General features: G+C 38.4%; 1 protein-coding gene across 1 annotated transcript in view; it reads left to right on the forward strand.

Annotated features, from left to right (window-relative positions):
- Positions 1-22,339, forward strand: part of SRRM4 (serine/arginine repetitive matrix 4) — a 140,296-nt gene that overhangs the window by 113,020 nt on the left and 4,937 nt on the right. The window contains exons 9-10 of the mRNA XM_075178541.1: positions 13,094-13,410; positions 14,091-14,312. Of these exons, the coding sequence (XP_075034642.1) occupies positions 13,094-13,410; positions 14,091-14,312 (539 nt within the window). The remainder of the gene's footprint in view (positions 1-13,093; positions 13,411-14,090; positions 14,313-22,339) is intronic.

The following is a 22,339-nucleotide window of genomic DNA, read 5'->3' on the forward strand; positions in this document are numbered from 1 at the left end:
TAAGAAAATTACTTGACTTCTATATTAGCTTGATATCAATCACATAATAATAACAATTTCTGTATGTAATAACTCTCCAACCCATTCTCTAAATATTACCACTGCAGCTTATGACAGTGCTCTCAAGGTACTCACTATATGAGCCCTGTCCTGCTGTCTTTCCCATAGCACATATTCCAGGAGTAGGCAGTTGTCAGGGAGAGTGAATGTTTGTTTTTGCTGACCTGTAATATGTAATGATGGAATTATGTTACCTTTTTCTTACACCTTACCTACTAAAGGAGGAGTTCCCGCTTGGTAAGTCGCTGATTCCTGACAGATGTTAGGGGTTTTGTTAGAGTGAGGCACCTGCTAAATCTGGACTTACAGGGGAAAAAAATCAGAATTCAATTAAGGAAAGCAAAACTGATAATATCTGTATACTTTATTTTCCTGTTTCTCTGCCCCTTTCTTAACCCCAGCAAATGGGGCATTTTTGCTTATCTCTTTATTGTCATTTTCTTTCTTTTCTTTATCTTGCTTGTTATTTCTTGTTTTATTGTATCATATTTGGACACATATTATTTTAAGTAACCATAGGGTCAATAAATCAGGCTATGTCTGTCTAAGGAACATGCAATGTTGAATGCAAAGCAGTTTTTTTTTCTCCTTTGTCACTCTGTTTTCTGACCGTTGTGTGTTATTTTATCAGATCAGATGATACGTCCTCATACAAGCTGTGATATATGTAGTTTTTCTATGGAATATACCAAAAATCTGCAGTGTGATATGAATTTACACGGTGGCTGATAAAACTCCATACCATGATCTGAAATAGGCTCCTACAACTCTCCTCATTATATTGTTCTAATTATATAACCAAATAATTGATAGCCATAATAAGAGGTTCATCTACTTAAATAATTTAGTGCAGAAAATCTGTTAACACTTACTGTACCATATTGGGGTTGTGATATTTTTCCCTTTAAAAGCTATGCAACATACACTTCTTATTGCTTGCTAGACGTCACTGGCATGAATCCACTAGAGAAATAAATGTATTTTTCCTATTAGAGCTGTCCCACCGTGTGTTTCTTAATAATGCGTGTGGCAGTGCATAACATTTAAAGTGCCAGAGATGGGGTTTTTTCAGGTAGAGAGTCATCCTAGCAAAGTAGATCCCAGGGGGCTGTAATTGGCTGGTACATGTCACATGGTAGATTCTCACATTTTCCTATAGAGGAAACAGGAAGTGGCAAACTAGAATATGAAAGCAGCGCTTACACTATGCATTTACTTCATCAAACATAGTTCCCATTTCCAAGAATAATTTCTGTCTTGTAGAGGCAGAACTAGTGAGCTGTGGGCCATGGTACAGGGAAGCGGGGAGGAGTGAACGGGGGCCCACAGCTCACTAGTTCCCGATGCAGCAGGTCACATTATCTCCATGGGCCCGGTGCACCGCATCTGCTGCACCAATGGTAGTTTAGCCTCTGGTTTCTTGCTATGGGCATTTTTACATATTATACCTCACACACTATACTGAAACATAAAACAGTGCATGCTATAGAGTATAATCATGTTACAGAATACTTGGAACTCCTTTATTAGTGCTCCTCACAGTGATTTTAGAAAGAAGAGCTCTGTGAACATATCTGAGTGCATAACATTATTACCAAACAAAGCAATCACCCTACTTTCCATTTCATTTGTCTTTAGGAACTATCAATGTAAAGTGTTTAAGGGTATACTATCCTACACCAGCACTGTATTATACATACCTACGTGGCATACTGATTAGGTAAATGTATGGATCATTTTATCCAGCATACAAAGTGAGAAAATGGCAGGGGACAATATGCTAGCCATAAAAATACGGGCAGAATCATTCAAGGACAAAAGAAGAGGCGAATGGCAATACTGAACAGCAAGCAGCCCTGTGGCTTCACACAGGATTGTTCTTTTCATCTGTAAGCACAAATTCTGTAATCAACACTCAGACAACTGGTCTATCATGATTTCATCATTTGTAGCTCCATCTTTATTAGCTCTATAATTAGTGACTGGTTGAAATTGGAGTTTTAATAACAGAACGCAGTATAGTCTGCAATATATCTCTCTCTGTAGTTTGTCACATATAAAATGATACATATAACTTTCCCTCACATACAGTTTATTAAAATCTTACATCACCATAGGAGTCTTTCAGGATTGCCCATAGAAGTAAATTCTTCATTAATTTTTGTAACTACATTTTTTAGTGTTATCCACTCTTACATTCAATAAATGCTGGGTCATGTTTTTTGCTTTTCTAGAGCAAGTGAATGCATTAGTATACATGCATTTGTCACTTATAAAATAATTACACATCTGCACACACAAAAAGTACACATTTGTAAATATTTTCTTCTTCTGTTTCTTTTGGGTTATTTCTTAGATAAATATACCACTTATTTGAATATATATCTATATATATATATATATATATATATATATATATATATATATATATATATCTATATAGATATAGATATATATATATATATATATATATATATATATATATATATATATATATATATATATATATTCATGTAGATATATATATATATATATATATATATATATATATATATATACATATATAGATAGATAGATAGCTATTTATTTATTTTCAAATAAGTGGTATATTTATCAAATAAATTCTTACTGCAGCAATAAGTGCAATATTTTATTGTACTCGCATATTGATGCTATGAAAGCTGCGATTTAACAATCAAGTTATTGCATCAATAAATTATTTTTTTCAGACTATTGTTTGTGCGAGAAGATTAGGTATTGCAGTGGTACAAGTCCCCTAATACAAAAGTATGTGAGAAGTCCCCTAATACAAATATCACCAGTGGGTGGTAGAGATAACAAGTTTATACCAGCAGTAACCCCATTAATAGACTGAGTGAAGCAAAGCCAATCCATTTCACAGGCAGAACACCGATTTTCACCAGCTAAAAGCCTCTTTGCCTTCTGATAAATATATCCCATAGTGACTATGTGCAGTGGATACGGTTTTTGTTTTGGGAGATAATTGCCTATCTTGATCGGGGGTAAATAAAATGTTATATAGATAAATGGACACAAGATGATAACGTACATGAGATCTAGCAAGGAGGTGAACAAGGATGCTCAAAAGAACTCTGTAATATTTTGTTAAGCAATGTTGAGTCTTACACTGTCATAGTTTAGGACAGCCAAATAAAAGCAAATTTAGTGAGCAGTTTGCTAAGATGAAGAACATCATCATGTTTGAAGTCTTTAAAACATTGGTGCCCATGTCCATATGTGCAATGTTGTGAACTCTCACTAGAGATCCCATAACTGCAGTTCTCACCCTCATCTCAATATTAAGACATCAGCCGGACAATTGTAACAAACATATATAACCAATTAATACAACTAGATTAAATGATTCATATGTGCTCCCATGCAGGGTTATGTTCCTGAACATATAGGAAATCAATAATCGGATGTTTTTGAGTTTCTATTAAACAGCTTTCAAATAAAGACAATACCAAAACCTATTCATATCATCTTCTAACCAATACAAGAAATTGGCGAGTACACACAGCTGGTGGGTTGACACATGGAACATAAAGAACAAATACTTAGCATAAATCTGTGATGTTAATGAAAAAGGGAATATACCAGCACTCTCCACAGGAAATGTAAAGCTACTAAAAGGGAATAATAAGTGGAGATCCCTAATCCTCTTAAAGAATAGCTGATACAAAGATATAAAGATGTTTACGGCGCTATGTGTAAATTCTAGCTCTAGTAGCTATGTCAAAAGACAGTAAATGTATTATAGGTTTTAATTAAATAGAATGCATACACACATAATAAATCATAATGAATCAGTGCACTGATAAGAATAAATGAATACACTTCATAAATCCCCAAATTGGGTTCTTAAAATAAAAGGACATGTATATCAGAAAAAATCACTCTCCAGTGGAAATCCAAATAGTAGACCGTAAAAGTCTTATGAATCCATCATAAGACACAAACACATGTAAACAAATGCACTCATACTTATTCCTATGTATTCTGTATATAACACGTATAAATAAGGGTGAGTGAATTTGTTTACATGAGATTGTGTTCATAAGAGTTTTACTGACTACTATTTGGATTTCCACTGCAGAGTGATTTTTTTCTCCTTCTGGACTATCAGGAATATCGATGTTGGACATTCTGGATAATGCTTGTGACCTATAAAAACATAGTTTTTGTTAACAGTATGGACTAGATTTGCTAAACTGCGGGTTTTAAAAATTAGAGGTGTTGCCTATAGCAACCAATCAGATTCTAGTTGTCATTTATTTAGTACATTCTACAAAATGTCAGCTAGAATCTGATTGGTTGCTATAGGTAACATCTCCACTTTTTCAAATGCGCGGTTTAGAAAATAGACCCCTAGGAGTTTCTGTTGATTATTAGAGACAGATACAAGGATGCTATGTTGATCTGTCTCATCATTTATCTATATTTTGATCATATACATGTACTTTTATTTTAAGAACCCAAAGTGTATTAATTTATTTTTATTTTCATTAGGATTTATTATGTGTTTATGCATTCTCTTTGATTAAAATCTATAATACATTTACTGTCTCTTGACATACCTACTAGAGCTAGAATTTACACATAGTGCCGGAGACATCTTTATATAATTGTATCATAAATCTGTGATGTAACTAGAGGCCTGCAGGTCACTAGGGTTAATTGTGGTCCTGCTCTTTCCTGATAATGTTCTTCCTATGTCCATTCAGGCTGACATTTAAGCAACTGGATTATCGGATAACTTTTCCTCTAAGGATGGGCTTGGTGTTTGGGGATTTTATTTGACATCCAGCATAAACCTGTTCAGTTTGTGTGTACTATTTACTCAGTCAGGCCCACTGTAAACATGGGTGGGCCGCCATCTGTGTAAATGCAATATTAAGGTCATAAGCCAGTTCAGGGTTGCCATCAGAAACTGTGGAGCTCAGTACAAATTTATGCCCCCCTTTGTATGTGCACAATACTTGCCCCCCTCTTCACAGTACATGCCCCCCTCCATCTGTACACTACAATTCCCCCGTCTTCATATTACATGCCCCCTCTCTATGCACACTACATGCCCCCTCCCTCTGCATACTACATACCCCTTCTTCATAATACATACCCCCTATCTCTGCACAATTCATGCCCCCTCTTCACAGTACATGCCCCCTCCCTCTGCACACTACACTCCCCTGTCTTCATAATACATGCCCCCTCCCTCTGCATACTACATGTCTCCTCCCTCTGCACACTACATGCCCCCTCTTTATAATACATGCACCCTTCTTCACACTACATGCCCCCTCCTTCCGCACAATAAATTCCCCCCTCTGCACAATACATGCCCCCTCTCTCTACACAATACATGCCCCCCCCTCTTCACAGTACATGCCCCCCTCCCTTTGCACAATACACTCCTCCAATTCACTTACCTAGTTCTTGACACGATGCAGCGACTCCCAGGCACTGATAGACTGGGAACACGCGGCACAGTGATGATGTCACCACACTGCTTGCTCCCACCCTATTAGTGACTGGGAACCGCCGCAACATGGAGAGATGCAGAAGTCATGGCATTCATACTAGGGGGCCCGGACAGACTAGGGGCCTGAACAGATGGAGGGGTCTATCCAGGCCCCTAGTCTGTCCTGGGCCCTTACAGCTTTACCACGGGTCTACCAATAGGTCCCTGTGTGCACATTTATTTTAGGAGGTTGCTACGGTGTGCTTGCTATTCCACATGGCATTGCATTTCATAAATGACCATATTAATTTTACAATTAATAAATGAATATATCACATGCAAAGTAAAAATTGCATAAAAGTTAAACGTTTTTACAAAATAGTTTTAGTGATGTTTTCTCATTTATAAAAAATTCAAATGTAAATACTTCAAAAAGTTGCACAAATATATGATAAGCTGTTTTTCTTAGTTTGTGACTATGATGATTTCATAAAAAAACATATATGAAATGGAGGCATCTATTTAAAATTCCCAGATATATACTGTCCTTACTCTCCCATTAGAACAAAAGGATATACATTGAAATGCCAAATGTTTTTCTCAAGCTAAAACAGACAGTTTTGTGCTCTAATATACAAAGCTTGCTCTTTCATTTGTTTGGTTTAATCACTGCAACCTCACAGGGTCGTTACAATCATTTGAAGGCTGTGTTTATCGAACATCACACTAATTGTGACTTTCAGCCGCTGTGTAGGAAGCTTGTAATTACTGTGACCTTGAACAGATTTCAAGTCATGGCATAGATTTAAATACACAGCTATTAAAAGTGACACATAAATATGGTGAAAGCAAACAGTTATTTGAGCCTTCTCAGCAGGAGTCGCAAGACCAATTACATATCAAGTCAACACTGATTTCAAGAGTATCTAGATACTGAGATAAAACAGCGTTCACTGACGCTTGGCTTGTACGCATCAAGATTAAAGAACAAATATATGATTTTTTCACAAATACTAAGATAAAAGAGGCGTCCAGTCACATAAAATATTTAATGAAGGCAGGGGAGGGCTGGCAGACTTTAGCCCGAGGGGCAAGAACACAGCACTAGCCCATAAGTAGCGTCCCATCCTTAAAGGATGGTTTTTGGTACAATATATATTTATATATATAAAAGAGGCTATTTTAGTGTTGCTTAATCCATATATATATATATATATATATATTTATGCCCAGGCCCAGAGCTGGATTAAGGCTCTGGGGAGCCTGGGCACTTTAGATAGGGTAACCCCCTATGATGTAGCATAGTTATCATTTTAGACAAATGCACAAGCAATACTGTGTACACTACTGTTAGGTGCTCAAAGTTCTGCCTTCACGAGCAGTACACGGTGAAGCGGGACATACCTCCCAACTGTCCTAAGCGAAACAGTCACCCAAATTCGGGACTGTCCCACCAGATTCAGGACAGTTGGCAGATTGTCCTGCTCTCTCCTACATGTTCTTGTCACTTTCACCACTTGTGGCTGCTGATTACTTAAGCTCACTTGCTGGATGTCTGGATCCTGGAATATTGGAGGCCCTAGTTGGAAAATAAATGGGTACATAAAATTTAGATAACTCCAACCAGTCCCAGTGTTAAATCAATAGCACCCACGTTTTATAATTAGGCCTCTCTCCAGTCACAACATTAAAATAATAATATTCACATTTGCTGAATAGATCTCTTTCCCTCCAACCAACCCTGACATTAGATAGCAAACACATTTAATATATAATCCTATTTGCCTCCCTCCCAACAGCCCCAGCAATAATTTAAATAGCATTTACATTTAACAAATATAACAATTTCCCACAACAATCACAGGCATTAAATAATACACAATCACATTTAATAAATAGACCTCAATCAATAAATAGCTCCCAAACCACCCCAGCATTAAATTAAAGGTACAATTACCCCATTATAAATTCATAGGCCCCACTATTAAATAAAATTGCCCCACAAATAAAATAACACCCAATAATTAGCCCCCACCTGCACTCCACAATTAAATTAATAGCCTACCTCCAACATTATATTAAGATCCCCCCTCTTTCCCACACTACATTAATTTACTGGCCCCCTCACAGACATTGCATTTATTTACTGGCCCCCACACACACACACTACATTCATTTACTGGCCCCCACACACAGACACACTGCCTGCTTCCCTAGCCCTGTTTTCTTAAGCTTTGGCCTACTTCTCGCTGATTTCTACCATCTTTCACCCATTGGCCCAGTAATAATTTGATTTGCATTACCATGTTACCTGTGTGTGTGTATATATTTTTGTTCTTCATTTTCTGTTCTTTCTGTATCATGTTGTGTCTTGATTCACGGTTTTCTGTATATGTCATGTACGGCACTGCAGACCCTTTGTGGCGACTTATAAATTAAAGATAATAATAATAATAATAATAATTCATATACTGCCCCCCCCACACACACAATACATTCAGATACTGGCCCCCACAAACACACACAATACATTCATATACTGACCCCAACACACACACACACAATGCATTCATATACTGGCCCCCCCACACACACAGTACATTCATATACTAACCCCCCCACACACACACAATACATTCATATACTGCCCCCCCCCCCGCACACACAATACATTCAGATACTGGCCCCCACAAACACACACAATACATTCATATACTGGCCCCCACAAACACACACAATACATTCATATACTGACCCCAACACACACACACACAATGCATTCATATACTACCCCCCCAGACACACAATACATTCATATACTGACCCCCACACACACACACAATACATTCATATACTGACCCCCACACACACACACACACACACACAATACATTCATATATTGCCCCCACAAACACACCCACAAACACAATACATTCACATACTGGCCCTCCCACACACACACACACACACACACACACACAATACATTCATATACTGGCCCCCACAAACACACACAATGCATTCATATACTGACCCCAACACACACACACACAATGCATTCATATACTGCCCCCCCAGACACACAATACATTCATATACTGACCCCCACACACAGACACAATACATTCATATACTGACCCCACAAACACACACACAAACACAATACATTCACATACTGGCCCTCCCACACACACACACACACACACACAATACATTCATATACTGGCCCCCTCTCACTCAGAAATTAATTTCGCATACCAACACACACATTAATTTAGCATACTGACACGTTACTAATATACTACTACACCCCGTCCCCCGGCACTTACCTGGTTCTGTCCACTGTCAGTTTCTTCACACATGGGACAGCACCTGTCACGTGGTGTGCGTCCCATGTGACACAAATAGAGGCACACATAGTGGAAGGGAGGGAGGGGGGCAGATCGTTAGGATCCACGGCCAATTGAAGAAGGTGGCTGGTCCCGAGGGGAGGGGCCAGCCACCAAGTACAGACTATGGGGACTTGGCGGCGCAAAATAATCTTTTTTTGTCCGACCTGGGGGGCATGTGCCCCCCTGCATCCCGGCCCAGCCCGCCCCTGAATGGAGGACAGTTTTCAGTAAATAGGCTTCCACATATTTGCTATACAGTTGGTTACAAAGCCAGGTTCAAACGCCTTCAAAGTTTTCATTAAAATTGTAGTTTATTTATTTTTTTAAAACACAATAAAAATAACATTTTTAAATAATATTAAAGTATTTTTTTTTTTTAAATCAAACTGTGAACACTACCATGTTCGTAGTTTACTGTTCAAAGTTCACAATTAAAAATGCCAACGGATGTTGGAAATTTTAGAGCTAATTTACCAAACTGGTTAGAGCATCCCTAATAAGGAATAATAAACCCCCTTCTTTGAAATATAAGAAGTCACTTTGGGGTTTCATAAACTATTTAAAATATGTATCACACATAATGGGCCTGATTCATTATGGAAAGTAAAGCAAGAAAATGAGTAGCTTTGAACCGTGGCAAAACCATGTTGCTCTGCAAGGGGTGCAAATTAGTTTATTATTTTGCACATATGAAAAATACTGACTGTTTTTCCACGGGGACGCAAATACTTGATAACTTTATTTTTACACTGACATTAAATGTTGATCTAGGACATGCCCTACCCCAACTATAAATCCGTCCTCACATTGTAAATTTACTTCCCCTCCAATACAACATGGTTTTGCCAAGGTCAAAAGTTACTCATTTTTTTTTTCTTCCTCAATGAATCAGGACCAATATGTTCAGCATGCATTCCCTATATCACTCTTTTGGGGGGCTTGATGCAATGCAGCTGCTATCATTATGTGCAATGCAGATAAAGAACCAGCGCACCAAGTGGCAGGAGTTAACCTGACTTCACCAAACTAGCAAAATTTCAGAAGAGACTCAGCACTGCCTAGGAAAGTTTAAGTTTAAACGCTGCTCTGTGTAAAATTGACAACAATAAGCTAACCAGTATTTCTCTAGGCATAACGACCTGTTGTGGTCTGGATACTGACCGGAGTGCATAGCTCATGAACTGCAGGGGGCAATGGTGGATACCTACAGTATGTGTTTCTGCTAGCAGTGGATGTGAGAAATTCACAAAAATAAAGCTGGAGCTCTAAATTAACTATTGTTATAACCTATATAATTTAAACTAAATTTAATTATTTTAGTCTTGTAAGTAGGCTCCAGCAATGAAACACATGCAATCAACTATTTTGCATTTATGCAAATTTGTTGAAGAGATGAATTAAAAGTGACAAACTTTCCTTATATTATTCTATTTATAGCTAGAGTTTATGTACTTTTGACATACACAGGACATTCCAAAATGAAACTGATAGACTAACAAACAAACTAGTCAGAATTATCAACAATTACCAAATCGAGGCTACCGTCTAATAGCAGCTGCCTCTAAAAAAGTGAAGTATTTATCATTTTAGTATTATTTGTCTATTGATGTTTTCAAGGAACCTTTCCCCTAGATAAGGGCTTTCATGTGCGCTCTTCCCCAAACAGTATTGTTGTATAATTATGATCAGTCATCATAATGATTCTCTCCTATTTTCATGTAACTCAAAGTGGTAAATATTTAATTGCATAAATTATGTATTCATGTTGTGTTATACATTATTTTCCTTGTAAACGAGCACTCCTAGCTGTGTAGCACACTACCTGCTACAGTGGAACCATTTAATGATTATCTATTATGATTTGAACACATAGACACTTACAGGTAAAACAGACATGAAGTTTGTTTGCCCCAGTATCCTACAAAAATAAATTGTGCAACACCTTTTAAAATACAATGTCTCTAATCCTTTGTAGTATGCACATCAGAGATGATGGGATAGGCGTCTTTTATTGAAGCACATTGGATGCATAAGTCACTCAGGAACAAAATCAGTCCAGCAAATAGCTTTCAGCCACACATCAAACTAAACATCAATTTAAACAACATTAATATGAAAAACGTAGATAAAGATCTTGATTTGGTGTGTACGTTAAGACAACGAATGATCAAACAGATTGTGCTGCAGAAAATAATTTGGCAAATAGCTGGATTCTATCATTTGACATAGTATAGGTATAATATATTTGGACAGATTAATGAAAAAATTTAGTGCACTGTTTTGTGATTCAACTGGGAACTTAACTTGTGGATCCGGTCATATGACCATTCTTACCTAGAACTCCCCTACATATGCAGCACGGCTGCTGAACAGCCATATTAGTGACAGGTTGTCAAATATTACATAATCAATAGCTTAAAGGACATATTTTTTTCTCCTGATATTTTTATGAAAATGGAGTGACAGGCAACAACTTTTACTAAAACATTATTATTTAAGATTTTGAAATACAAAAAAAAAATGAAGCAGCTTGTAGGTGACAAAAGTGGGTGATAGGTTGAAAATAAGGGGCAGAGAACAGTATTTAGACCCCAAACAAGTGTCATCACGAAAATATTTTCAATTTAATTGTGTTTGGAGGGGACCAAGCAGAGTTTAATAGGTTCTAAGAATGAATATTTAACTCTTATATACTCTATCCACCCATGTGACTTGTGTGTAAGGGGTCTATTTACCAAGCATTTTTCCTGTGGGAAACCCCCGAAAACAACAGTTTTTGGGGGTTTACCGTGAAATCACTATGTACCATTGAAGCATCGCAGCAGATATCTCTTGCATTTCCTATCGGTTTTCTGAGCACTCCCCATAACAGTGTATGGCAAGTGCTCAGAACCGCTATGTATGAAAGTTCAACTAGAGAAACTTTTGTGAAGCTGGCGTACATTAACATATCTGAAGAGCAGAGCTGGACAGCGCATGTGTGGAGGGATCATGTGATCCCTCCCTGTCAATCATCCTGCAGGTTGCCGGCCAGGATGTTACTGCACATGCACCAACTATTCGGTCGGTGCATGCGCACTAACAAAAAAACAAAAAAAAGAGAAGATCACCGCAGCCTTGAAAAATGAGAAAAGACTGCGATGATCAGGTGAGTCACTTCTCAGGGACAGCAGTCTATCGGCACTGCTGTCCCTGAGAGGTTTTTTTAATACATAGCCGTTACATTTCAATCCTTATCAAGGAGATAAGGATTGAAAAGTATCAAGTAAAAAAACCGAAGGGTTATAAATAGACCCCTAAGTGAGGATGGCAGTGTTGCGATGTGAAGAGGAGACTAAAAACAAGTAGGAAGCCACAGACTGAGAGATAGATAGTGGGAGGAGTCTCCCAGAAGAGGTCTACCCGTAGCACAGACTAATCATATGAGGTTCCTGGTGCAGGGTGATTACGTTCTAAATAAATATATAAAAAGGAATAAAGTTCATACACCCAACTTGTAATCTTACCGTTGGCCAAAAAAGTTGTCTAAGCTTTTTATTGGCTCAGTGAATTTACAGACAGTTGTCAGCGATGTATTATTACTGTTGTCTGTCAGTATAGAAAGTCAGGACATGGCAGGCGCCAAATGGCTGAGTGCTAGGTCTCCGCTGCACTGAAAGATGCTGCTTTATTTCTTTCCATATACTAATTAAATCTGTAGAACACATTGTGCACAATTGAACTCCATAACAGCTACATTAAATCTAACAATCCCCCTCTGTAGCCTGTGTTCCATTTGCTGTGCCAATATTTAATCAGAAAGGAAGCTTATTACATTTACAGCAATACCTTTTCCTTTTTCACTCTCGGTCTTATTCCTTTCCTATGGGTGCATGCCAGAACTGTGCATGGTGTCTGTATCATTGCAGCTCTCACTGTCTGCAGATGCCTCTGTGGACTTTCTGTTCAGATATTTTTCGTTTTCTCTATTTCTGTTTCATTTTTTCACTGCCCGCTCTTTTGTTTTTGTTCTCTTTTCTTTTCTGTTTAATAAAATATACAGTATACAGAGAATGTTAATAAGGAGTTAACTCTGGAAAGTGACTGTGGTACTAAGTGACAAGTTGCGATAGAAGTGTTGGGTTCCACCTATGTCAACACTCTCTTGTGTTTTCAGATTTCCCAAGCAGTCCCTGGCCTTTTGGTCACAGCAGAGAATCATGGAGGTTGTCAGAAGGAAGTTACAAATGAGTATGACTCGGGAAATGATATGTGTTCCCCTCCCTCGATGCAGACAAGTTCTTCTGTGTTGAAGATCAGTCAGGAGAAGGAGAGCCCTACTCACCAGGGTTTTCGACACGTGCCCTCCTCTGTGAAGACTCCGAACGGCCAGAGTGATAACATCTCTGATTCAGGGAATTCATCAGCCAGTTGCTTCTCTTTTACAAAGGATTCTGCACTTGTTCTGGGAGATTCCCGGACACAGGCTAAGAGGTGAAGAGATGTGAACAATGTTGAGGGACCAGTTGAGCGCGCTCGGTTATGTTACGACCATTATGCCAATATCCATGAGTTATAAAGATAGGAGGTCTCAAACTATCACTTAGAAGATGTATTTAAGTTATCATAAGCTTTTACTGTATATTCTAATCACTCGACAGAATGTACAGCTTTAATATTGTGTTTTATTTTAAGTTGTCTGCAATCCATTTAGTAGATTGCTAACTATTATAATTTGAATGTTTACATGTTAACTTCCAAGGGCCCAGTTGCAGAGTCCTTCATTAAACCTACAGACCAGAAATCCTGTGTTTACAGTAGATGTGCCTACCCCACAATCACAGCCATAATGTAATTATTGTTAGGTGTAACATATCTACTTATGAATGTTATTAGTGGCCAGTCCTATTTTAGGTCAAGAATGGTATTTTTCTCCATTTCTTTACCACTCATATCTGCAGTTTCCCCTTAAATGTATTCAGAGATTTTATCGTCAACAGGCTAAAAAATAAAAACAAATGATGTCTCTGTTTCTAAAAAGTTTGATGTAGCATCAAAGCAGTATCTCCATTTTATTTCCTCCAAAGCCGTCTACATTTTTTTTACCCATTTAGAATAATCAAAGTGAGATTATTTGAGATGTTTATTAAGAGATGGGTCTAATTCTTCTGCAGAGATCTGTCATCATGCCTGGGTTGTCTGGAGGAACACAAGAGCATTTCAGAGTTATCACCAGACAGAAACTCTTTACATAGTCGTCGATCACGGAGCTCATCATACAGCAGCACCAGGTCTTACTCCCACAGTTCCAGCCATTCCATCAGCTCTTATTCATCATACTATAGGTCATCCGTTGGCAGAAAGTCACGAAGCAGATCTAGTTCTTCAGGTGCCAGGTAGGTCTTAGGTTGAGTTTGACCATATATGAAATATAAACTATAGTAAGCATGGTTCATTAAAGTTCTGTAACTGACTTATTAATGTTAAAATCACACGGGTGTTTCTGAGCCATGTTTGTAACTCTTTGTTTTATGATATGAACATTTTAAATGTAGATTATTAGATAGTCTATTGAAACATTAGCTCCCCAAGGAAGTCAGGAAGGGACTAATGGATAGCTGGAGACACAGAGCTCTGTGTATACTGCTTTCTGATATGATGCCATCATTTATTTTAGTTAACCTCTTCAGGGACAAATTTATGACTTTTCAAATATATAATAAAAAAAATTTTTTTTTGCTATATTTTATTGAAAATATAATACCTTTCAAGTTAAGAATTTCTCTTCTTATACGGGCGTAGAAAGGCCGGAAAAATTAACTACCCAAATGTGTATGTTGGTCTTTTGGTTGTTATTAAGTATGAGATGAGTCCATGCATTCTGGACACACCAAATATTTGCATTTTCTGCAGTTTTGTCGTGGCATTGTGCAGGATTTTTAAGATTAATATTTTTGGATAATGTCCAACTCCATCCAATCTTATTTCAGGTACAACCTTCTGCCAACTTTTTGCTTTTTTGGTGGTGTTTCCACATTAGATTTAGAAGGCCTTCCCCTTATTGTGGTTTTTTTGCCCATTTGAATTATTGTTGCTGCAATTCCCGCTTTGAATTCTAGTAAAACCATGTTTGATTTCTCATTATGTTTAAAAAGGATCCATGCGTTTACTATGGAAACATTAAGAAAACGGAAGGCAAAGCTATGGTAACATTTTAGATAATTGATTGAATGAGGGTAGTGAGCTATCATTCTATCTTGTACATATCTGCTCCCCTCAGAAACTTGTTGTATTGGTTAACAGCCTTGTAACTTGGGCATATGGCTTTCGTTTTCTGTCTCATCTGGAGACGACATCTTGCGTTCTATTCCTGTATTTGTAGAGATCATATGAACAATATTATTATCTGCCCACCATAGAATTGTCACATTGTCTATTGATGTGGCCATCGATCCTCTACCACATTTCGCTAAAGTTTTAGAGTTGACAAGCTTGGTGTCAGAACCTTTCATTCTGTTTCATCTAATGGTACCAACAACAAAAATTCCTTTTGCCATCAGATTTAGAATGATAAGTATAGAGATTATCCAGAAACAGCTTGTGGTTTTTATCTTCTAATCCATCACATAATCTTATCACAGTATCACCAATCACACCAAATTCTACAATCAAGGAGTTGGATGTTTGGTACATTTCAGACTTTGAGACATTTCCATCTTGAGATGCCCTCACCCATACTTTGAAGCCCCACTTTTTAGCTTTGAATTTTAAGTACTGTTTGTCTCTGTGTCTTTGGAAAGGATAATCATTTCAATGAATTCTGTTGCATTGGTGACGTCAGCAAATCTTTTGGACAACATATCTAACAGTGGACAACCTTTGATAAATATATTGTTGCAGTCATCTGGTATTTCACTGTTGTGTTTATAATGTAGCATCCTTTAGATTTTCTTGAAGCATTTTCACATTGCTTGCTCTGATTGGCTTTAACTTTCTCATAGAGCTAATCAGAGCACATCCAGCTACAGAATCACACACAGACCTGTCACAATCCCACACTCACTCAGCTGCCTGCATGAGCACTGTGTGTGCAGCACAGCAGCTGCAACAGTCAGTCACTGGTGGCAGGGATAGTGTTGTCCTGTCCTGCTCCACCTCTTCTAGTGAGTCACCACTCCACGCTCCGCCCCGATCCTGCCCCCAGTCACATCACCAACCCTCCGCCCTGTTTCCATATGAATACCTTTTCCATCTAATTCTTTTAATGCGATAGTTAGTTACCATCACATCACAAATTTCAATGGAGAAAGCCCAGCCATCATTTGATGATGGACTTCCGATGTAAATCCCTATCAAGAATCCGGGGGAAGCTGAGACTTGCACCATAGAGTGGGAGTGATGTCATCAATAGGCGCCGGAAGCCAGACGCACTGGCACAAAAAATACATATAGACTATACACTGACACAAAAATACCCACAAGCGCTAAATGTCCACAGATGTGGACATTTACTATTTATTTGAATTGAATAAACACAATACAATAAACCCGTAGATGAATACAATCACAGTTCCTAAACATATCTAGAATACGTGGACCATTTTTTATTGCACAAAATTTTCTCTATATCATGTTGAAAAAATACACCAATTTACTGTTGCAAATTGTTGTTGAATATTTGTGAATGTGTCCCAATCGAATGCACAGGAATTGTAAATTCTTTGTCTATAAATGGATTTCCATATTGATTATATTGAATGATTTAGTTATAAATAGAGATGTTCACTGATCCCCGTGTTCTGGTTTTGGTTTTAGTTTTGGATCTGGATTAACTTCGTGTTTTGGCTTTGGTTTTGGATCCAGATTTTTTCTAAAATCCCTATTTTTTTTTTCTAAAATCACATAATTCTGCTTTTTTTCCCCCCTACATTATTATTAACCTCAATAACACTAATTTCAAGTCATTTGCAGTCAATTTTGACCAGCTCACAGGTCACAATATTATTTTCATACACTTTCAAACAAAGACTGCAGTGACCTGGCTGGATGCCAAACGATAGAGCAATGACACAAACACACGACAATTCATAGCACATCTAGTAAACATTGCCACACAGCAGTGCGCAGAAAAGAAAATTGGTGCAAGATGGAATTGTCCATGGATAATGAAATCGGTTATGGTTCATTTCATCGCTCCACCCTTTCCTTGGATAACTGTGGTAATTCTACAGTTAATACATGGCGACGAGCGATGACCCCCCCGGGATGCGTGCTTTTATCAGACCCAGACCAATCCAGGGTGCCAAACAATGCACTAAAAAGAGCCATTGTAATTCACAGCAAAATGCAAGTTCATTACTGAGCTTTGAATCAGCCACAATTCCCAAAAAATTATAATATAGTTAGGTACCTTGACGAAAAGTGCAGATTACAAACACTTTGTGGAATAAAACACGATCAAAGTGGAAGGGAATACATATACAGGTCTATTTAGACATCCATGCTAACATTACTTTGGCAAGCAACGTTGTTATTTGTTAATAAAACTGTTGTCTTTATACCGTTCAAAAAAAATTAAAATACTCCTCCCCCATTCTTTGGATGTTGATAGTTGATAGAAGGATCAGGTGGAGTTACAGCAGAGGTGTCACTAATTCTGGTCAATTCTTTTACAGTAGACAAGACCAGATATCAAAATGTTGTGCTGAGTCTTCTGCATTATCAATGGGTGTCTAAGATTTTTGCAAAGCACACAACAGTATATAGCACATGTAGGTAACATGACGTCCCTGTCATTTTTTAAAAAGCTCTGCACTACCAAGTTTATTGTGTGAGGAAAACAGGGAATGTGATGGAATTCACCCATCTGTAATGCTCTCACAATATTGGTGGCTTTATCTGAAATGACATATCCTGAGGAGAGTCCAAACGGGATAAGCCATGTTACAATGATATTCCTTAGATTTTATAACAGATTGTCAGCTGTATGCCTCTTAGTGAAGCCGCTGATACACAGAGTAGACTGCCTCTGAAAAATGTGATGTACTTGGGTACATGCTGCTGCTGTTCCTGCTGGTGAAGGCGAATCACCAACCCAGTGGGCTGTCACAGTCATATAATATTTAGTTTCCCCAGTTCAGCTTGTCCACATATCTGTGGTTAAGTGTACAGTGGCTATTATGGCATTTTACAGCCCAATAATTACATTTTTACGAACCTTCTAGTAGAGGTGAGGAATAGCTTTTCTAGTAAAATTATGTCGTGATGGAATTTGGTAGCAGGGACACAAGACCTTAAGTAACTGTCTAAAACCAGCTGCATTAACAGTGAATATTGGATGCAGATCTAATATTAGCATAGTCCCCATGGCGTCTGTGATCCGCTTTGTGACTGGGTGACAGCTTTCATACTTGCTTCCTCTTGCAAAGGATCGTTTAACAGTCAATTGTTGTAAACTACTAGTAGTCTTCTTCTTGGGCTGCTTCTAGGATGAAGATCCACCCCCAGCAGCAGCAGCAGCAGTGAGACTAACGCTCAAGAATTCTTCAGAGGAATCCAGGATAGTGGAGGAGTCATCTAGCCTTACCAACTTTCATGCAGAACTAACTCCGATCGCTAGTGAGGATATTGATGAGGACAGTGTTGTGGGTGTAGATTGCAGGTGTCGGGATCTAGCTGAGAGAAAGGACCTAGCTGATGCTGGACTGCTTGTTGTTATCTTTTTAGCATAAGTTTCTGATTTTCCCAACAGTTTGCCATGAACTCGCTTCAGATGGCGTAACATGGATGATGTTCCTAGATGGTTAAGTTCCCTACCTCTACTGACTGTGGCTTTACAAACACTACAAATGACTAGACAACTTTTGTCAGGATTTGGTTAAAAATAATTCCATACATAAGAGGTGGATTTTTTGGTCTTATTCCCAGGCACGACAATTATTACGTGCAAGAACTGCTTCCACTGGTGCAAGACTTACACAAACATCAACATCCTCATCAGCTACACAAATATCCCCCTCATCCTGTTGCAATTCCAACTTGGCATCCTCAATTTGTGTATCAACGGCTACACTTGGGCTGTTCATGCACACATCTGCAGAAATGCTTAAAGGGGCCTTCCTTATGGATACATTATCAGAAAGGTCAGGTTTCCACATAGTTCTCGTGGATAGACTCTCGTCAGGGATTTGTGTAATTTCTGAATCTGAACATACATTTTCCTCTAATGCCTTACTGTTTTCTTCCAGCTCGGTTTTTACACGTAAAAGTATTTGGACACCACTTTTGGAGTCCGAATGACAAGGTCTTGCTTGTCATGACTGACTTTACAAGAAGATTTCTCAGTGACAGTTGCAGAACTAGCACTCATAGAGAAAGTCGAAGGCCTCATTCTTTCCTTGTCACTGCGTGTGTAGAATGGCATGTTGGCAATTTTATTTTTTTCTGCAGATAACTTTGCCTGGATTACAGGTCTTTTTTTCTTGACCAAGGTAAAAGGTGTTTTTTTACATTTTTGTTTCCCTTACTTAAAAACACTATGTACTTTAAGATAGGCTTTAGCAGATGACGTAGAAGTATTACTCATCATAACTGGTGCCAGCAGCTGCTTGTTGCTCCTGGTCTTCTGTGTACTGCTGTGAATCCATTTTGATAACACAGTACAATGTGACTGCAGATTAAGAGCAACATTGCCAGCCCTATTATTTGTATTTCAGCGATGACAATTAGTAATGAAGCAATGGACCTCTCCTCTTTGTGTGTTACCTATATAATACCGTACAATTTGACTGCAGATTTAGAACGCCAAGACTGCCAGCACTATTATTTCTATTTAAGCAATGTCAATTAGCAATGGAGCTCTCCTGTTTGTGTATTAGCTATATAACACCGTACAATTTGACTGCATATTTAGACCAAGACTGCCAGCCCTATTATTTGTATTTCAGCAATGACAATAAGCAATGGAGCAATGGAGCGCTCCTCTTTGTGTCTTACCTATATAACGCAGTACAATGTGACTGTAGATTTAGAAGACCAAGGCTGCCAGCCTTATTATTTCTATTTCAGCAATGACAATAAGCAATGGAGCGCTCCTCTTTGAGTGTTACCTATATAACACAGTACAATGTGACTGCAGATTTAGGAGACCAGAGGGTAAATGTATGAACATGCGGGTTCTTCAACACCCGCGTGTTCAGCATGTTCGGCGATTAAATTTGAAGCGGCGTTGCATTGTAAAGGGAAGTACAATGCAGCGCCACTTGAAATTTAATCGCCGAACACGCTGAACACGCGGGTGGTGAAGAACCCGCATGTTCATACATTTACCCCCAAGACTGTCAGCCCTATTATTTCTATTTCAGCAATGACAATTAGCAATAGAGCGATGGAGCTCTCCTGAATGTCACTGGAGACTTTGAAGAACACTGCTACCCCTCCTCCCTCTTTTCTACCTATGACGCTACCCAACTAGAGACTGCTAAGAACTGTGCTACCTCTTCTGTGTCCCCCTGTGAAATTATGCTGGATTGCTGCAGAGGGCGGTACTTATAGAATCCAAAACTCTCGATATCCGACGACATAACGTTTTACCTCGTTTTCAATTCCAAGGGTGCGCAAAGGTTCAGAGCCGGCTCAGCTTGGTACTCGGATTTGCTAAGTTCAGGTGTATGCGGTTCTCGGGGAACCGAGCCTGAGCATCTCTAGTTATAAATAAGCATTCAGAGAGCTTTGCAATTAAATATAACTGTTATTTTGAAATAAAAGTAAACTTACAAATATGTGCCAGTATCCCTAAAGAGGTTAAAGCCATCTGTCAGGGGCAAATGGTCCACTGTTTCTTTACCCTTAAAAAAACATAAATAAAATATGTTTGTCTAAAAATAGCTTTCAAAGGTGCAAAAATGCATGCCCACGGTGGAAATGCCTATTCTGTGGTATTGCACTCATATATATAGGTATGCATATTGCTTTGCCCATTAAGATGGTGGTGGATGTGGGGGAACCGCTACGTTTTGTTGCTTCTCATTTGAGGAACTTTGTGGCTTTGGTAATGGGAGCTAGGCACAGGAATGCCTAGTGTTACTTGCACACTACATCTTGTTTTGTGGAATAAGATTTAAATGTGCTTCAAGAAGTGGAGAAAGTACATCCTGTGTGGCACTGTGGTTAGCATTGCTGCCTCACAGCGCAGGGGGTAATGGATTTCATTCTGACCAAGTCCTATCTGTGGGGAGTTTGAATGTATGCCCCCTGCATTTGCGTGGGTTTCCTCTGAGTACTCCGGTCTCCTCCCAAAATCCAAGCACATACTGCTATGTTAATTAGCTTCCGATTAAATTAACCCTTGTGTGTGTTTCTGTGTGGTAGAGAATATAGATGGCAAACTCCACTGGATCAGAGACTAATGTGAATTGTTAAAAACATTCTCTGTAAAACACTGTGTAATATGTAGGCACTATATAAATAACTTCATACTAGGGCTGCATTCTTGGTTTGGTGTATGGCCGCAGAACATCTTTCCTTCTACAAATCAACTTCATTTTTACACCTTGTGACAAAACTTCTTTCTCTGGGCAATGTCTTGTCTTGGAATCTACAGACCATTCAGAATAAGACAAATTGCAGGCGTAAGTGGATTCAACTGGCTCCGTGCCCATTTAGTACACCCAGTGTAACACAGCAAACTACATGTAGAATGCAGCACCAAATCCTAGATGTGTGAGAGCAATAATATCTTGTAAACACATCTAGCCATCATCTGAGCAACTGGGATGCCTTTCTGAATAAATATCTTTTTTTACCCTTTTTTGGAATTTGCATCAGAAACCTTTTGGGGTATTCTACCCTGTTCACTTACCATTAGGAAGTGTAAGGTTCTCAATGAACCTGCCTCTCAGATTTAAATTGGAGTTTTCATTTTCTAATAGATTAGGTCAGATGAATTACCTAAGAATCTTTCCCAAGTCACCCTGCAGGAAATCCTTGTACTGAATTCACCCTTGTTTGTTGTAGCCAAAATAGATAAATATCAGCCCACTCGTCACTCAAATTCTCCACCCAAAGATCCCAAAACAGTTTTGTGTAACATAATACATTCTAATAAAGCCTTTGGCAACACTGTGGGGCTTTTGACTTCAGATAAAGGCTACACAATATATTTGGTTCAAAATATCTGCCTTCCATGAGAGTACCCAGGCACAATATCCACAGAGATGCCTGTAATCAGGTGTAAGTCTATTTTTTCAATGCATCATTCAAGTTTAATTTTTACAGGAAAGCACATTTATAGTAATATAAAAGTACAATGGGCCTGAGTCATTAATGAAAGAAAGGCAAAAAAAGGAGTAAATGTTCTCCGGGACAAACCATGTTACAATACAAGGAGTACAAGTTAGTTTTTTTATTTTGCACATAAGGAAAA

Source organism: Mixophyes fleayi, chromosome 1 (assembly GCF_038048845.1).
Source record: "Mixophyes fleayi isolate aMixFle1 chromosome 1, aMixFle1.hap1, whole genome shotgun sequence".
Lineage (NCBI taxonomy): Eukaryota > Metazoa > Chordata > Amphibia > Anura > Limnodynastidae > Mixophyes > Mixophyes fleayi.